We start from the raw sequence: 19,522 nt of genomic DNA on the forward strand, positions 1-19,522 counted from the left end.
GCAATTTAGCATGGCCAATCCACCTGATCTGGACTGTGGGAGGAAACCCACGCAGACATGGGGGACAATGTGCAAACTCCACACAGACATTCGCCCAAGGCTGGAATCAAACCAGGGACCCTGGCGCTGTGAGGCAGCAGTGCTAATTGTGACTCAGTTTTGCAGCTACACAAAATAAACAGTATAAACAAGCAAATGCTAAATGCAGTCTCATTACTAAATAAAATATTTTAGAAAAGCAAAATGTTCTAACTCATACCAATAAGATATACAGTTAAATATTTTCTGAAAAGTCCTTGTATAGATCTGCAATTACATTTTAATAGCAGTGGATGAATAAAACTACTGTTACTTAAACCTGAATTAATTCCCAGTGTCACGTACATAATCTTGTCCGCAGGCTCCACTTGACAAAACATGTTGCAGTGCTTCTTCAGAAACCTGACAAGAACATTAAACACTTTTGTGAAACACGTTGTATTGTTATATAATGCCAAAGGATTTAGACAAAGTCTCATGAAGGTTCTTGCAATTTATTATACTTCTGGTCATTTGTACACCATTTCCTACAGCAATTCAAACTAATATATCAACTTATATATAAGAAACACAAAACAAAGCAATAGCACAGACTCACTCCTAAATGGCACTTTTACAATTTCACAATGACAAGTATAATAGTTAATAGCTAACACTGTATTACGTTGGCTAGCAACCCAAATTATAAAGTATGTTCTCCTCAGATGGCAGATGTTTTCATAGTCTCTTTCAAGTCTTTTCGTGTGATTCCATTTTTTACTTTATCAAAAAGCTGGAAAAGAAGAACATTTATAAATGACAATACACTGGTCTTTAAACATTACTGATCTATTCACTAAATAACTGCAACATTGAAATAAGTGTTCTACGTACTGTGAGATATATTTGAGCCAAACACTAACCTAAAAAAATTAATGATTTCAAAAAGAAGTTTGGTAACTTTAAACCAGGCTAAGTATAAAATTGTGATTGTGATTTTCTGAAAGTAAAGACAAATGCGCTGGTCATAACTTAATCTACAGATTTACTCAAAGGTTCATCACTTATATATGTAAATCAGTTCCAAAGATCATGACAACATTCCTCCTTTCTGCAGTTAAGTTGCAATTAATTGTAGATGTACAATGGCACTTGAAATCTGATTGCATTTAATTGGTCACCTTGGTCACTAGAGAAAATATTTTCACTTGATGTTGTGACCAAAGGAATAGTGGGACTAGAGCGATGACACATTCCTCCAGCTTCGGTCATAACACTATAGTGAGGTCAGGAGCTAAGTGACCCTGGAGGAATACAAACTGAGTCAAAAAGTGTGGTACTGGAAAAACACAGCTGGTCAGGCAGAATCTGAGCAGCAGGAGAGTCGATGTTTTCAGCATAAGCATTCCTGGGGAAGTGCTTATGCTTGAAACATCAACTCTACTGCTCCTCAGATGCTGCCTGACAGGCTGTGCCTTTCCAGCACCACACGTTTTGACTCTGATCTCCAGCATCTGCAGAACTCACTTTCTCCCGGAATGCAAACTGAGCAGATTATTGCTGAGCAGATTGCTATTTTATGGGATGGATACAGAAGTTGGCATGTATCCACAACAGATTGTCCCTCATGATGAAATCCACCCCATAACTCCAACTCCTTGGGTGTGAATTTTCACTTTGACAGCTGAGTGGTAGAGGATCAAACAGATGTTTTACATACTGCCAGATTCTAGTTCCCTTTGAAAACCAAACTTCACTCATAATGGAGCATCCTTGATGTTCAGTCCACTCATTTAAATGAATGGAAAGCTGAACATGTTCTATTTCAAATCTACAATCCGCTTACCTGGTTTCTCTCTCGTCACAGATTCATGAGAAATCCTTTGGGCTGCAATTTACAGAGCTAAATTGTAGGGACTCAGCCAGTCAGGGAGGGAACTGGCAGGCTCCCACACAAATGGTGGAACTTAAGCTGATCTCAGCAATTCAGGCCCTGTCTGGAGGCTCACATTCAAATGAGAAGTTGGGGCTCAAGCCAGACAGGGAGTAGGTCATTGATGACCAGAACAGGAGTAGGTCCTCTGTTGAGTGAGTTGTGGCTGCATGGTGGGAGTGCCACAGGGTTGGTGTTCTAATTGGAGGGTTACCAATTCAGGGGGAAATTCAGGGCCTGGGCTGGCGGGGTTAATGTCTCAGAAATCTGATTCTCAACGCAGACCTACTCCAACCCACTTATTTCTAACTGGAGGATGGAAGGAAGGCCAGAGACCTCATGACAAGAAATCCAATACTCAGAAAACCAGATAACAGCTGTGAAGCTGCAGAAGTTAAAGTAAAGATGAGGCCTGCAGCCTCACTGTCACCCTTAAACTTTCACCCCACTTTGTTGACCCATGTTGGTCACTCATCTGCCATCATATCCTCAGTACCAGACAGAAAAAAAGAGGATTAGAGAGTCCACTTTAACTTAAGTTTGGACCTAAATACTGCAAGTATAAAATTCTCTCTTTTGTGTCCAAGAGTAAACCTGCCCTATAATATTCCTGATCATTTATTTCATGTCTTCAAATACTGGGTCTTCACTTCCACCCAAAAAATATAAAGATTTTGCAACAATTTGAATTTGAATGAGTACATTTTCATTCAGAAACATGTTAAAACTTAAAATGAATCTCTTATGATGCAACGGGATTTCACTTGTCTTCTCCTTTTATTAAATGTTGTTGCTGGATAATGTGAAAGAACTGCAATTTCTTTAACAAGTTTTTCTCACTCGTCATTTACTGTAACTACTTCAAAGGGTGTACGTTAAGGTTATAACAAGTGACTGTGCCTACCTGTAGGGATACCCATGATACTTTGAGCGGAATATTGACAGCAGCAAGCTGAAGAAAAAAACGACCAAACCTAATCCCACCAGGCAGATTACTGTAGGAAACAGACCAAAAGCACATCGGAATTGATCAAAGTAACTCAGTGCAACTTCAAAAGTGTTCATTTAAATACAGCTTTGGTGACAATACTGCTTGTTTTCTTTAGCCGCTTTAGTCCACTTTCAATTAACCACTCATTATTGCAACTGTTCTGGAAGACTTATTGCTAAAATGTAATTTTCAAATGAGATTGGGTGGTGAAACCATTTGCTACTTCTAAATCTTTTCATAACAGTCTGCTTTGCCGTTTCTGCGCTAGCTAGAGTTGTGGAGGTTTATTAGGTGTGAGGAAACAAGACATTGCAAATACAAAAATAGAAATTGCTGGAAAAACCTCAGCAGGCCTGGCAGCATCTGTGGGGAAAATACAGAGTTAGCATTTTGGGTCATGACCCTTCTTCAGAACAATGAACAAGACATTGCAAATTCTTTGCTGCAAATTTGTGGGTGATGCAACTCCTCAATCCAAAACACACACATTTATGTAGATAGTAGGGGAGAGGGTTGAACAGTTATCATATCAGTAATGTTGTTTCATGCTTCAGTGAACACAATTCCCATATCAAATATTCAGCATAATGGTACATAACTCACAGCAGACTGCCTTTGACTGTCACTAACTAACAGGTCTCCAACAAGCAAATGGGGTCTTGGGAGACTTGTTAATTTATAATTGCTGAGTTGAAAAATAAGGCACTGAGACAAAATGTTTATTAAAGAGGATAGTTTTGAGGAGACTTTTAAAGTAAGAGAATGAAGCAAAGAGATAGGATACTTCCAAAATTATTTTTTAATCCTCTTTCCATATCACAGACTGGGGGCTTTGACAATTGAACCAGTTATGGGAAATAAAGAAATGGCAGAGCAGTTAAACAGATATCTTACATCAGTCTTTGCAGTGGAAAATACTTTGAATATCCCATTAATACTAAAAAATATTGGAGGAGGAATTAAGTACCATCATCAGAGAAGGGTACCATCTGATTAAGTACCATCATTAGACAAACCCATTAGACAAAAGGCAGGTAAGTCCTATGGCCCATGATGCTTGAGCCCAAGGATCTTAAAAGAAGTAGCCACAGGGATATTGGATGCATTGGTAATAATTTCCCCAAACTATGTTGGATTCTGGAGAAGTATAGGAGGATTGGAAAACTGCCAAATGGCACCCTTATTCAAAAAGAGAGGGAGGCAAAAAGCAGGTAACTGAAAGCCAACTAATCTGATATCTACCATTAAAAAAACATTGGAATCAATTACAAAGAAAGTAAAACCAGCACATTTGGAAAATCATAATCTAATCAAGCAGTCAGCATGGCTGCATAAAAGAAAAACTGTGTCTAGCTAACTTATTACAGTTGTTTTGATCCAAAGTTGATGATGGGGAACCAGTAGATGTGTTGTATTTGAATTTTCAGAATGTATTTGACAAGGAACCCCACAAAAGGTTAAGTTACAAGATAACAGCTGTAATATATTGGTGTGGACAGAGGATTAATTAGCAGGAAGGAAACAGCAAGGGGGGATAAGGATTCATTTTCAGGTTGTAACCCATAACTAATCGTGTTCCACAAGGATCAGTGCTAGGAGCAATATTTTTCACAATATTTATCAGTGGCTTGGAAGAAGGAAGTGGAAGTACTGTAGCCAAACTTGCAGATGGCACAAAAATAGATAGAAAGGGTGGCACAGTGGTTAGCACTGCTGCCTCACAGCGCCAGAGACCAGGGTTCAATTCCCACCTCAGGCGACTCTCTGAGTGGAGTTTGCATATTCTCCCCGTGTCTGCGTGGGTTTCCTCTGGGTGCTCCAGTTTCCTCCCACAATCCAAAAATGTGCAGGTTAGGTGAATTGGCCATGCTAAATTGCCCGTAGTGTTAGGTAAGGGGGTAAATATAGGGGAATGCGTCTGGGTGGGGTGCGCTTCAGCGGGTCGGTGTGGACTTGTTGGGCTGAAGGGCCTGTTACCACACTGTAAGTAATCTCATCTAATCTAAACAGTTTACAGAGAGATAACAACAAAAGCAGAAATTGCTGGAGAAACTCAGCAGGTCTGGCAGCATCTGTGGAGAGAAAGCACAGTTAATGTTTCGGGTCCAGTGACTTTTCATCGGGACAGTTCTGAAGAAGGATCACTGATTCAAAAGTTATCTCTGCTTTCTCTCCACAAATGCTGACCGACCTGCTGAGTTTCTCCAGCAATTTCTGTTTTTGGTTCAGATTTCCAGCATCTGCAATTCTTCATTTTATTACAGAGAGATAGTGATAGGTTAAATAAGTGGGCAATAACTTGGCAAGTGGAGTACAATATGTGAAAATGTAAAGTTATTCAGTTTGGAAGGGAGGACAAAAGAATATAGTATTATTTAAATGGAGAAAGGCTGCAGAAAGCTGTAACATGAAGGGACCTGGGGGTACTTGTACATGAAACACAGCAAGTTAGCACACAGATGCAGGCAGGTAATCAGCAAGGCAAATTGAATGTTCCCCCTAATTTCAAGGCAGTTGGAGTATAAGAGTTTTGAAGTCTTGCTGCAACTGTTCAAGGTGCTGATAAAACAACATCCAGGGTACTGTGAGCAATTTGATTAGATTAGATTAGATTACATTACATTACATTACAGTGTGGAAACAGGCCCTTCGGCCCAACAAATCCACACCGACCCGCTGAAGCGCAACCCACCGAAGCGCAACCCACCTCGACCCATTCCCTTACATTTACCCCTTCACCTAACACTATGGGCAATCAAGCATGTCCAGTTCACCTAACCTGCACATTTTTGGACTGTGGAAGGAAACCAGAGCATCCAGAGGAAACCCACGCAGACATGGAGAGAACGTGCAAACTCCACATAGTCAGTCGCCTGAGGCGGGAATTGAACCCTGGTCTCTGGCACTGTGAGGCAGCAGTGCTAACCACCATGCTCACCTTATTTAAGAAAATATATTATTTCACTGGAAGCATTTCAGACAAGGTTTACTTGGATGATTCCAGATATGGAGGAATTGTCTTATGAGCAAAGATTAAATAGGTTGGGACTCCATCCACTGGAGATTACAAAAATGAGCAGTAATCTCATTGAAACATGAAGGATTCTTAAAGGGCTTGACAGGTAAATACTGAGAGGATGTCTCCCCTCATGGTAGAGGCACCAAATTAAGTCTGAGGTAAGGAGGAATTTCTTCTTTCAGAGGATTGTGAGCCTTTAGAATTCCTTGCCACAGAGAGATGTAGGGGCAGAGCCCTTGTGTACATTCAGGCTGAAATAGACAGATTTTTGATCAGTAGGGGAGTCAAGGGTTAATGAGAAAAGGTAGAAAAGTGGAGATGTTGTTTTAATGCTTGCATTAGTCAGGAGGGAACTTACAGCATGCTTCAGGCAGTGTGATGCATAATCTTACTATGCTATGCTCTGGACAACTGGAGAATGTAAGAAAGAGACATGCTGGATGCTGATGAAATGGGGGAATGGGAGCAGTGTTCTGAGGGGGAAGATGATGTCATTGAGCAGGAGGAATGTTACCTTGTCCATGATAGAGGGCAGGTGCTGCATGCCAGATAGGACTTGGAAAGTTCTTTGAAAGTACAAACAGCCAGCAAATGATGACCACAGAAAAGAGGGAGAAAAATAAAGCGTATAAATAAATAATTCATATAAAAATGGACAGTATGATTCTATAAAAAAAGAGTCCAATGTGAGCATAGGCTTCTCACTGATTGAGGTTGGGCAAATAATGGAAATCCAGGAAATAGCAGACAAGTTGAATAAATATGTGGCATAAGTCTTCATCATGAAGGGCGTAACAGAATTCCAAAAATACTAAATCTAAAGATAGGAAGGAGACAAATACAATAACGGGTGCTAGGAAAGCTAATTGGTCAAAGACCAAAAAGTCCTCTGTTGGCTGCATTTCTAGGGTGTTGAAGGAAATAACTACAGAGATAGTGAATGCACTGGTACTAATCTTCCAAGAACCCTTACGTTCTGGCGGATTTGAAAATTGCCAGTTTAACATTCTTACTCGAAAATGGAAAAAGACAAAAAACATTGGTAACTAAAGGCCAAGTGGCTTAATGTCTGATATTGGGATGTAAAAGGACAGAGATATATATGATGTGATCAAGCTGAATCAGCATGGCTTCACAAAGGGGAAATTGTGCCTGACAATTTCATTAGAATTCATTGAGAAGGTAACAAGCAAAATAGATAAAGTTGGACCAGCTGTTGTAACATATCTGGATATGCAAAAGGTGTTTGATAATACTCCATGTAAACTTTCTTAATAAGCTAGCAGTGTTGAAGGTAGTACATTAGCACGGAGAGGATTGGCTAACTAACAGAAGACAGTGAAACCGCACCAAAAATGCCCTTTTTTCAAAATATGGTGAGATTCTTTCTTTCCTCTACACAACTTAGGTACTGACTTACCTTTGTATTGTCAACATATTTGGCTAATATGATCCATGTCATTAACGTGCATTTTAAATAATTAAAGCCCCTGCACTGAATATTATGAAACTCTACTAACTACAGCTTGCCAATGTGAAAATGGTCCCTCAACTTTCTGTTCCCTATTCATGTGTCAATCCTCTATCCAGTCTAGTGTTACCTCCTATACAATAAGCTTTTCTCCTGTGAATATAGTATACTGAAAGTGATTTTATTTGTGCTTGGGTTGCAAGTTCTGCCGATAAGGCCAGGATATATTGCTCATCCCTTTAGTTGCCCTTGAAAAGATGATGGCGATCTGAAATGAGAATAAGCACGTCTTTGGAAGGAGTGTTTGTTATCCTGGATGATGGGAAGTGAGGAGATGAAAGAACTGGTGTTATCTGTCCTGCTTTTTTATCAGGTGTAGGTGGAGGGCAGGGTGGACAGGTTATTGGGAGTAATTGAAGAATGGAGCAGAGTGTTGCAGAGAGAGCAGTTGGAGGGGAACAAATGAGGACATTGGTTTGGTGGTCATCAAGAGTGTGGTGTTGGAGAAGCACAGCAGGTCAGGAAGCATCTGAGGAGTAGGAGAACGGACGTTTCAGGCAAAAGCCCTTGATTAGGAATGAGGGGCTCATTCCTGATTAAGGGCTTTTAGCTGAAATATCAACTCTCCTGCTCCTCGGATGCTGTCTGAACTGCTTTGCTTTTCTAGCACCACACGTTCAACTCTAATCTCCAGCATCTGCAGTCCTCACATTTGCCTAATGATTTGGTGGTAGCACAATGCTGGTGAAATGGTAAAGAATGATCTGTTGAATGTGGAAGCTGATGGGGTGTGAGGTGAACACAGCAACCCTATTATGATTCCAAAATCGAGGGAAAGGAGTGACAATAAAACAGCAGGGAGTGGAATGAATATGGACTCGGACTCTTAGGAAGGACCTTCTGGGGAGAATTCCTTAGTTGAGGAGAAAAGGAAACATATTAATAATATTTGTACAGAGCTTCCGTGATCAAAACATTTGCAAATAAGTTGAAAGAATGGAACATGGTTGTCCGGGAAGTGTGATGAAATAAAGTAAAGTCAAGGGCCTTATTTACATCTGGTACACAATATTTAAAATGAAAATGATTTCATTGTCCTGCATTTTTCATGATATTTGTTTTACAGTTTTCTACAAACATCTTGAATGAAAATTTCAGTTATAAGTATTAAATGTTTTATTATTTTGCACAGAGGCTTTTGACCATCAATATTTTTTAAATGTCCGTTTTGAATGATCATACCCACATTGTTTAAACGATTACATAGAGTCATAGAGATGTACAGCATGGAAACAGACCCTTCGGTCCAACCTGTCCATGCCGGACAGATACCCCAACCCAATCTAGTCCCACCTGCCAGCACCCGGCCCATATCCCTCCAAACCCTTCCTATTCATATATCCATCCAAATGCCTCTTAAATGTTGCAATTGTACCAGCCTCCATCACTTCCTCTGGCAGCTCATTCCATACATGTATCACCCTCTGTGTGAAAACGTTGCCCCTTAGATCTCATTTATATCTTTCCCCTTTCACCCTAAACCTATGCCCTCTAGTTCTGGACTCTCCACACCTCAGGGAAAAGACATTGTCTATTTACCCTATCCAAGCCCCTCAATTTTGTAAACCTCTATAAGGTCACCCCTCAGCCTCTGATGCTCCAGGGAAAACAGCCCCAGCCTGTTTAGCTTATAGCTCAAATCCTCCAACCATGGCAACATCCTTGTAAATCTTTTCTGAACCTTTTCAAGTTTCACAACATCTTTCCGATAGGAAGGAGAGCAGAACTGCACACATTATTCCAACAGTAGCCTAACCAATGTCCTGTACAACCACAACATGACCTCCCAACTCCTGTACTCAATACTCTGACCAATAAACGAAAGCATACCAACCGCCTTTTTCACTATCCTATCTACCTGCGACTCCACTTTAAAGGAGCTAAGAACCTGTATTCCAAAGTCTCTTTGTTCTGCAACACACCCTAGGACCTTACCATTAAGTGTATAAATCCTGCTAAGATTTGCTTTCCCAAAATGCAGCACCTCACATTTATCTGAATTAAACTCCATCTGCCACTTTGCTGCCCATTGGCCCATCTGGTCAGGATCCTGTTGTAATCTGAGGTAACCTTCTTCAAAGTCCACTACACCTCCAATTTTGGTGTCATCTGCAAACTTACTAACTGTACCTCTTAGGCTCACATCCAAATTATCTATGTAAATGACAAAAATACAGAGGACCCAGGACCGATCCTTGTGACACTCCACTGGTCACAGGCCTCCAGTCTGAAAAACAACCCTCCACCACCACCCTCTGTCTTCTACCTTTGAGCCAGTTCTGTATCCAACTGGCTAGTTCTCCCTGTATTCCATGAGATCTAACCTTGCTAATCAGTCTCCCATGGGGAACCTTGTCAAATGCCTTACTGAAGTCCACATAGGTGACATCTACTGCGTTGCCCTCAATTCTCTTGGTTACTTCTTCAAAAAACAATATATGTACATCCTGTCCCTCAGGATTCCCTCCAACAACTTGCCCACTATCGACGTCAGGCTCACTGGTCTATAGTTCCCTATCTTGTCCTTACCACCTTTCTTAAACAGTGGCACCACATTAGCCAACCTCTAGTCTTCTGGCACCTCACCTGTGACTATTGATGATACAAATATCTCCACAAGAGGCCCAGCGATCACTTCTCTAGCTTCCCACAGTATTCTAGGGTACATCTGATCAGGTCCTGGGGATTTATCCACCTTTATGCGTTTCAAGACATCTAGCACTACCTACTCTGTAATTTGGACATTTTGCAAGATGTCACCATCTATTTCCCTACAGTTTGTATCTTCCATATCCTTTTCCACGGTAAATACTGATGCAAAGTACTCGTTTAGTACCTCCCCCATCTTCTGCGGCTCCACACAAAGGCCGCCTTGCTGATCTTTGAGGGGCCCTATTTTCTCCCTAGTTACCCATTTGTCCTTAACGCATTTGTAAAAACCCTTTGGATTCTCCTTAATTCTATTTGCCAAAACTATCTCATGTCCCCTTTTTGCCCTCCTGATTTCCCTCTTAAGTATACTCCCACTGCCTTTATATTCTTCTAAGAATTCACTTAATCTACCCTGTCTATACCTTACATATGCTTCCTTCTTTTTCTTAACCAAACCTTTAATTTCTTCAGTCATCTAGCATTCCATATACCTACTAGCCTTCCCTTTCACCCTAACAGGAATATACTTTCTCTGGACTCGCGTTATCTCATTTCTGAAGGCTTCCCATTTTTCAGCCATCCCTTTACCTGCGAACATCTGTCCCCAATCAGCTTTCGAAAGTTCTTGCCAAATACCGTCAAAATTAGCCTTTCTCCAATTTAGAACTTCAACTTTTAGATCTGGTCTACCCTTATCCATCACTATTTTAAATCTGATAGAATTATGGTCACTGGCCCCAAAGTGCTCCCCCACTGATACCTCAGTCACCTGCCCTGCCTTATTTCCCAAGAGTAGGTCAAAGTTTGCACCTTCTCTAGTAGGAGAGTAGGTCAAAGTTTGCACCTCCACATACTGAACCAGAAAATTTTCTTGTACACACTTAACAAATTTTCTTGTACACACTTAACAAATTCCTCTCCATCTAAACCCTTAACACTATGGCAGTCCCAGTCTATGTTTGGAAAGTTAAAATCCCCTACCATAATCACCCTATTATTCTTACAGATAGCTGAGATCTCCTTACAAATTTGTTTCTCAATTTCCCTCTGACTATTAGGAGGTCTATAATACAAGCCCAATAAGGTGACCATCCCTTTCTTATTTCTCAGTTCCACCCAAGTAACTTCCCTGGATGTACTTCCAGGAATATCCTCCCTCAGCACAGCTGTAATGCTATCCCTTATCACATATTTCAATTTTAAACCCATTCACTGAATCTTCATCAATGATAACATTTTATTGCTGATTTTAAACTTTAAAAAAATCTACAGCAACAGTTTTGCTAAAATCTCTTCATACCACTTTGGTTGACTACTTGACATTTGTAGAAAAACCTAATTGCTCGACATTAACTGATATAGATGAATGGTGAGAAAATGTAACTCAGGTACAGATCAGTCATAATGTAACTGAATGATGAAGCAGACTTGAGAAGCTGAAGAATTACTGCTGTTTCTATATTCCAGTGTACCAATGTTACTGTTCTGGAATAAAACCTGCTTACTTCTCAGAGTGAGGTGATGCTGTGCTCCCAGTGGAAAGCCATGTTCATTTGGAAGTCAACCTATAACTCTATAATCGTAATTCTAAAATCTGTGTTCCCTTCAAGTGTAGCCATCCTCTCTCAGCGTGGAATTATTGAATTTAACATTTAATGTGCAAACATAATATCTGATTCACAAAGCATTGCTGTGGATGAATCATAGACCTACAATTATAATGAAAGAATGTTATATAGACCTATTGACTGTGTCCAGCTTCAGTCCTTTCTCATGACAGGTGATTACCTAAATGATCCAGAGGTGGGCCACTTTATAAACACATAGGATAACGTTCCTCAAGTTATCAGGGCACTCCCAGGCAGGCGGAAGAGTGAAAAGTATCCACTTTGAGGAGATTTGATAAATGTTAAGGGATTCTTCCAGAATTTTCTAATCTAAAGCAACTGAAGGGTCGAATTTAATGCTTGCTGAGGAACTGGGGAAAGAAGTAGGTGATGGCATTATATTGGGCGAGAAGCAAACAATGAAGTTCCTATCTGAATTTTCCTGGAAGTGGATTGGAAGAGGGATGGCATTCCCGACACACATGACAGGAAGGTAACTATAACAGATGTGCATGCAATGCATTCCAGTTAAAACACTAATTTTTTATAATTAAACTTGTGTGGTTCATTGAAGATCAGGCAGAATCTTTGTTGAGATATCTGATGAGGACTATCTGAACATTAGAATCAACTCACTACATCTTTAAACTAAGGTAAGGTGAGACTCTTGCTGGGGAGCAGTCAGTTGTCTATGAAGACAAGTTATTGCTTGTTAATTACATTATTGACTGTACATCTCACTTCATTAATATGCAGCTTCCTATCCAAGTACCTGCAGCAGGTAAATTAAATGCCAAGAATTCTCAACATGGGAGTCAAAGCAAGTAAGCTTGTCATGGCTGTGAGCAATCCTCAATCAAATCATGCAAGATAGCCTTTAGTCAGGGGTTCCCAGCACTGTCAATCAAGGGGAGACTCTGATTTGAGTCCATGGACATGGACATGGTCAGTCAGCAGCTCAGGGCAGTTAGAGTCAGGATGCTTTGCCATCCTGACTCTTTCTTCCCTTGTCTGTTTTCCTTCTGGAATAAGACAGATTTATGAATTAGGAGAGATGAAAGTGTGAGGCACACCTGTTAGTACTGGTGCAGGTGGAGAGTGAATGCATGCAGTGATGTCAAGGGTTGGGTGAGTGGCACCAAATGAGGGAAGATGTTGCAGGCAATGAAGAGAGTAGTGCAACATGAGCTTTAGTGGGAGTTGGGCGCAGTAGCATATATAGTGAGTGTGAAGTATCAAAGAGAAGATGGTGGCAGTTATGCTGGTGGAGAGGAGAAGGACATTAACCTTCTTATTCCATTCTCCAGATGACTGAGACTGCACTGACCTGAGGGAGAACCCTGGACCAGGTTAGTACGTCTAGTGTTTTAGGCTCTTCTGGTCTTTGGTGAAGAGGATATCCTGTGTCTGTACCTCTTTATCCATCAGGACCACTTGTGAAAGATGGAGGGCAAATTTTCCTTTCCTGCCATAATCATGCGGGGCAGCTCCAGACAATGGGTATTTAATGATGGTGCCTGCACCAGGGGTGCCTGTGAATTCTGAGTTATCCTAGGAGTGCCAAGTTGTTCTGGGAATGGTGCATGGCAATGTGGGACAGCTTTTGGCAAGATTGACACCACAGAGACCAGGTAGCTGGTTAATTTGATGAGTTTGATACTATACAGCGATGGACCTCACTCAGTTTCACTGCATAAAAACATTCAAAAAACCCGACAAAATGGCACTTAAAGAAAAAATGTAAGATTCTGCCCTACATGTTTACCACAAGTAAAAACTTCAATCATTAAAATAAATAAAACTGAGACTATTACAAAAATCTGTCACACTATTTATTCATACACTGTCCCTGTTCACTCAGTTAAGAACAAACCATTAATCATCATCGTTAAGTTATTTCACATTGATTGAGTTTTTCAATATCTCATATTTAAAGCAAAATGCAAACATATGTCTAGAAAAATCAGATTCAATGTTACTTGGATATTTGAATTTCAAATAACTCAGATTCTTCCATTTAGATCAGTTGGCATATTGTAAATAGATAGTGACTTCCTTAAGTTATAAATACTTTTTCTTCTTTGTTTTATGGCCTGAGAAAGTGGTAGTAAACCTCACTTCTGTATAATATTTCTACAACCTCATAGGTTAATAAATCACACGATCTGATTTTAAAAGTTAACCACATTGAATGGATACCCATAAATCTGAAAATACCTTTTTTTTTTATTTTCCTTACTGTGGACTTGAGTGGGAAGAGGACTCTTTGAAAAACCAAGAATTGTGAAGGGATTACTGCACTTTTTAAAAACAAGCTGTCACCGTTTAGAATTGCTTTTACCGTGTTGCTGGTTCTAGCAGTGGGGGCAGGCTGACTGCACTAAAGGGCTATGTGCAATGTTATATTCAGCTGGCAACAAGCAGCTGATGTGTCTGTGGAGTTGTTGCTTGTTGTCAATGATAAAGGCCTTCCGGCTGGCAACAATTATGTGTTTGGTTCTCTGATAGCTAAACAGCTTGGGGATGTGAATGATATAGAGAAATACATTCTGACTTTTAAAGGGATGGTGGTGTCATAGGGTTAGAGAGATATACAGCACAGAAACAGACCTTCCTGTCCAACTTGTCCATGCTGACCAGATATCCTAAATTAATCTCAAATAATTTGCCAGAATTTGGCCCATATCCCTCCAAACCCTACATATTCATATACCCATCAAAATGCCTTTTAAATGTTGTAGTTGTACCAGCCTCCACCACTTCATCTGGCAGCTCATTCCACACACGCATTACCCTCTGCATGAAAAAGTTGCCCCTTAAGTCCCTTTTATATCTTTCCCCTCTTACCTTAAACCTACACCCTCTTGTTTTGGACTGCCCCATCCCAGGGAAAAGACTTTGTCTATTTATCCTATCCATGCCCTCGTGATTTAATAAACCTCTATATGGTCCCCCCTCAGCCTCTGACGCTCCAGGGAAAATAGCCCCAGCCTCTTCAGCCTCTCTCTAAAGCTCAAAGTCTCCAACCTGGCAACATCCTCATAAATCTTTTCCAAACCCTTTCAACTTTCACAACATCCTTCCTTTAGGAGGGAGATTCATATTTTATTACAGAAATCTACAAAGAATCACAACTTTAAAATTGCAATTTTTCTTTGTTATAACAAATAATCAGATAAAGTCAACTTATAAAATGTTAGTAAGGCATATAAAAATGTATATTACAGAAAGGTACAAAATGATAGGGACTGGGGGCATAATTTTAAAGGGGTCTGAATGATGTGGGCTATTGTGACAAAATTGAATAAAAAGTCAAACAAGGCCAATTTTATGCTTACTCCAAGCAGATTGGTGAGTTTTTCACGAGACAATGGTAGAGTTGCCAATTCAGGAGGTTTATTGCTTGTAAAGTGCCTTGTTAGTGGATCAATTCACCTCAATAATGTTCAGGTTCCTGTCTTACTGAACTGGATGTTGCGAAATCTCAACATGGAAATCAGGGCAGGCATCTGGCGACTTACTCCAAAGCAACTAAACTGCAATGCATTACCCAAACTTCGGGCTGCAACCACACTCAGCCCTCATCCACAACCATTGACATCAGCAACCCCTCACAAACATCAAGGTGTCTCTTGAATATAATGACAGGCTGCTTAGGAAGCACAGATATACATCAGTGTGAGACACAACAGTAACTGACACTGCATGGCTGCAGCAAGGACACTTTGTGCTCACAGACAGGCATTCAGTTCAAGGGCTGGACCTAGCTGCATCTCAGGGCTAGCTTGGCCTCTTAACACTCACTTACTTCTCACCTACCCGTATGTTTGCAGCATCCCTATCTTGCCATGCCTTGTCTGTTAGCATTCTGACTCTTCAGCCAGAACCAAAGCTTATCAGCACTGCCATATTGACATGCTCTTTTGTGCAGTTGCATAGACAGGTTGATTGTCAGTATAATCCTCCATTCAGTCAAGAAGGAGTCTGCTATTGGTCAGGGAGGTTTCAGTGGGATCAGTCACAGGCACGGTTTATTTATAACATAGGTATTTGGCCACCATCAGCCGTCCACTTGAGAGACTTACACTCAGGGATTGTCCTAGTACAGTTTGGAAAAGGGACAACCATTTGTCATGTACAGCCAACAAAACAAGTCAGGGGAATCATGTACCATTGTTCAGGAAACTGAAAAAAATAGTGGCCAGGTGTTTGGTCAGTCATGTCGAGCGGTTGCTCGCTGATGCCTGAGGTGAATATAATCCTGGGGACCCATCCATCCATCATTCAGGAGGATGCAAGGGGACCCGCAGGGGTAGCAGGTGATCAATGTTAAATGAGGGTGGGGGAGTCAAGGCTGGGGAGAGTGGATGTAAAGGCAATGATTTGGACAAGATGGTAAAGGAAGTGAAACTCAAGGTGAATGGGAGCATATGTGGAACAGCATTGGTGGGGCTTTTGGAGTGGGAGTTACAGGCCTCCAAAGGGGGAATTGAAGAGCAGGATGGGCATCAGTAAGGTGTAATGACAGGGTCCGGGTATGGAGAACAGTCATAGACCACGTTCAATATCTTCACAAGGAGGAGGGGGCAGAATGGGTTGAAATGGACTGTTGGGGTAATGTGAGGTAATAGGGGACATAGAGGCTACATAGCTATTAAGCAGGGCCACTGTAAGGTGTATTTCCTGATATCAGTTGCCGATTTCACAATGCAAGGTGTTGCTAAAAATGGCTGGAACAGTGCCCAGGATGGACAAAGTCAGTAGTGGCAATTTGCTGGGTAAAAACACAGGATCTATGTTTGCTGGTTGATGGGACAGCAAAAGATCAGATACATGAAGAAGCTATTTGCAAAGATGAGCTCCATTTCATTTGTAATGATTCAACTGCCCACTTGCCATGCATGCAGAGTGAAGCTGCTTAGGGACCAGATGCTAGTTAAAGGCGATTTGTACTGTGCCACTGGTGCCCGTAAATTGAACATGGATATTCCAATGATGATGTTAGCAGCAATGACATTAATAAAGGTCAGTGCTGGCCAAAAGTGAACCATTACTCATACAATTTCCAAGGGTACTGAGAAGACTGAGTCACAACCCTGTGGAATTCATCAGCAGGAAGGGATTTCATTCCATTAATGTTCAGGTAATTCCATGTTCCACACTACTGAGGCAGGCAACGAGGCAATGTGCTGGATACTGAGAAACTGGAGGGAGTGGGATCGACCTTCAGAGGAGGAGGAGGAGGATACTATTCTTGTCCAGGACAAAGCTTAGCTTTATTGAGTTCTACAAGGCAGGCAGAACCTCAATGACATCTGCTTCTAATAGATGAGAGCTAACTGCAGCAAATCATCATGGAATGTAAAATGGCTATTGGTCATGACGCCAAAATCTGGTTTTGCAATATCGCAATGAACTTCAGCCTTTAATGGATTTGTTTAATTGCTTGTAGGTATGTGACATTCCCCTAAAATAGCAAGCTGTGGATATTCAGTAGGCACTGTGGACAGGATAACACCGTCTTAGAGGGTGTTCGGAAGGAATGGAAAAGTAAAGTGAGTGTTCTAGTGGTTAAACAGTGTCACAGGTAAACAAAGAAAATTGTATCTGGAAGGGAGTGTCAGCCACGCAACTAAGTACCATGGGTAGTATGGCTTTGTGGTCGCTGTGCCATTATGTTGCCAACTAAGTGAAAATATCATATTGCCAACACTTAACCATTTGCACAGTGGTCTTTCAAATATGTTGTAGGCACAAGGGATGCTGGCTTTTCAGTGGATACCCAGTGCGGCAAGTTGTTCTGGGAATGTTCAATAGTAAAGTGGGGCCAGATTTGGATGCTACAGATGTCATAGGAGTGGGATAAGTAAGATGGAGTAGACAGATTAATCAAATGAAACTTACAAACAAATGTAAAAAGAGAAAATAGAGACTAGCAATATAGAGCCAGACACAATCACAGTGGTCAGTACTTAAGAAGAACAAGCACTACAACAGTGTAAACGTGAAAACATCATTGCATTATTAAAAATAACAGAGCCTGTTATCGTGAAGAGCTCAAAGATTAACTATTAACTGAATAAAGGAAATGGCTAACCACTGAATGAATGGGTCATAAGACATAGTGTTCATAAAACAAACAATAAATGGAGAATTTATATGTGGTGGTGGTTGGGGGGGAGGAAGCAAGTGGGTTGGAATTTGGTGAGGTGGGAGTTAAAAGTGCTGAAATTGTGAACATTGGGAAGCTGGTTTTTAACTGCCTATATATATGTTTAACTACAGTGTTCCAGTCAGAATGTGAACAACCCCTAGGGAGAAGCAAATTCTTCAATTAAATATGCTAATAACTCATGAAAAGAGATTTTAATGTGAATTTTGGCATTTGATTTTTGGCGCAAAGTTTTTTTTTTGAAAAATTCAGGTAAAATGTAAATCCCATATTACATCAATGTTGAAAGGAAAGGATAGAGAAAAAAAATTGTAAAATCACTATCAGTTGAAAATAAGTAGAGAGATATTACATTAGTTAGATCTATTGGAGGGAATTAGGAGCTATTCCTAATGCAAAATGATGCCTGTCACATGAATTGAACCTAATCCTAGATTTTTGTTTGAGAGTTAGGTGTGTGGAATTAGACAGATCAGGCTCTGTGAACTGGGCCTATTTGAATTTTCAGTCTGGGGAGAATGGCAGTTTTGAGGTTAGATTCAGGAAGGATGACCTTGTGTAGTGAGGATCTGTAAATGGGCTTGGCATAGGTGTGCAACTCTTGCACACATGAAACGTCAGCCTTATTAAAGTTCCATTAGAGCTTGTTTGTGATACATTTCCTGAGCCTCAGAGTATCAGAGCCTCAAATGAGTATCAAAGCTGCACAACTGTATGCCCTACCCTGTCCATCATGGGGATACCGAATGGAAAAATTATCATTGCTGCTGCCTAATTAAAGTGTTCTGTACTAAACCACTTAAAGCTGGACTGAATTCCTAAGACATCAAAACATGAGGGTAAGTTTCAACACAAATTTTTGATCAGGACCTTAGTGGAAGAGCTCCAAAGGAGATCAGCAATTTACTATCCTGGCCACTACCATAACTCTGGCACAACTAAGACCTTTGACAGTAAGTGGGGCTGCAGTGAGGGCAGCAGAGGACCACCAGCATTCTTGGATTCAATGCTGAAGATGGTTCTTTTCTGCTCCAATAAATTAACTTGACTCATCCTGAGGGAATTCCAAGGTCACATCTTCATGCTGCAGATAAGGAGCAAGAGATAGCATTTACCTTCACTTCAACTTTGAGGCCAGTGTATGGAAGCATTTGATGTAGTTGTACTCAAAATAAATGTGGATGAGTACTGTGATGCATGGATGTAAAGAGCAATATGTTTGCATAACTATATAACAGGTCAATATAGATTCTTGGTTCAGAATAAAAAAAGGCAAAAAATGCTACAATGATAGCCTGGACTGGGGGTGGACCAGTCTTTCTGTGACCCATATGTCTTGTTGAGTAAAGGCAACAATTGCTAAGGGGCCATCTATTGATGATGGGGAATCATTAATAGTAGATGATAAAAGTTGGTGTTGAGATCACAATGACACGTGCTATTATTGGTGGAGGTCATGCTAGCACTTTGCCACGTATAGTGAAATATTGGTACAAGAGGGAGTACAGAGATGGGATTGCATCTTAAGGTTAACGCAAACATAGTTAAGGCAGTGACATACATTAGACGATGCCTTCTCTATGTGAAGAACTATACATA

General features: G+C 40.7%; 1 protein-coding gene across 1 annotated transcript in view; it reads right to left on the reverse strand.

Moving 5' to 3' along the window:
• Nucleotides 1-493: 493 nt before the first annotated feature.
• The window catches only part of tusc3 (tumor suppressor candidate 3), a 378,825-nt gene continuing 359,796 nt past the window's right edge, over nt 494-19,522 (reverse strand). The window contains exons 9-10 of the mRNA XM_043690293.1: nt 2,856-2,946; nt 494-811 (exon numbers count right to left, since the gene is read on the reverse strand). Of these exons, the coding sequence (XP_043546228.1) occupies nt 796-811; nt 2,856-2,946 (107 nt within the window). The 3' untranslated portion in view covers nt 494-795. The remainder of the gene's footprint in view (nt 812-2,855; nt 2,947-19,522) is intronic.

The sequence above is a fragment of the Chiloscyllium plagiosum genome, chromosome 1 (assembly GCF_004010195.1).
Source record: "Chiloscyllium plagiosum isolate BGI_BamShark_2017 chromosome 1, ASM401019v2, whole genome shotgun sequence".
NCBI classification, from domain to species: Eukaryota; Metazoa; Chordata; class Chondrichthyes; order Orectolobiformes; family Hemiscylliidae; genus Chiloscyllium; species Chiloscyllium plagiosum.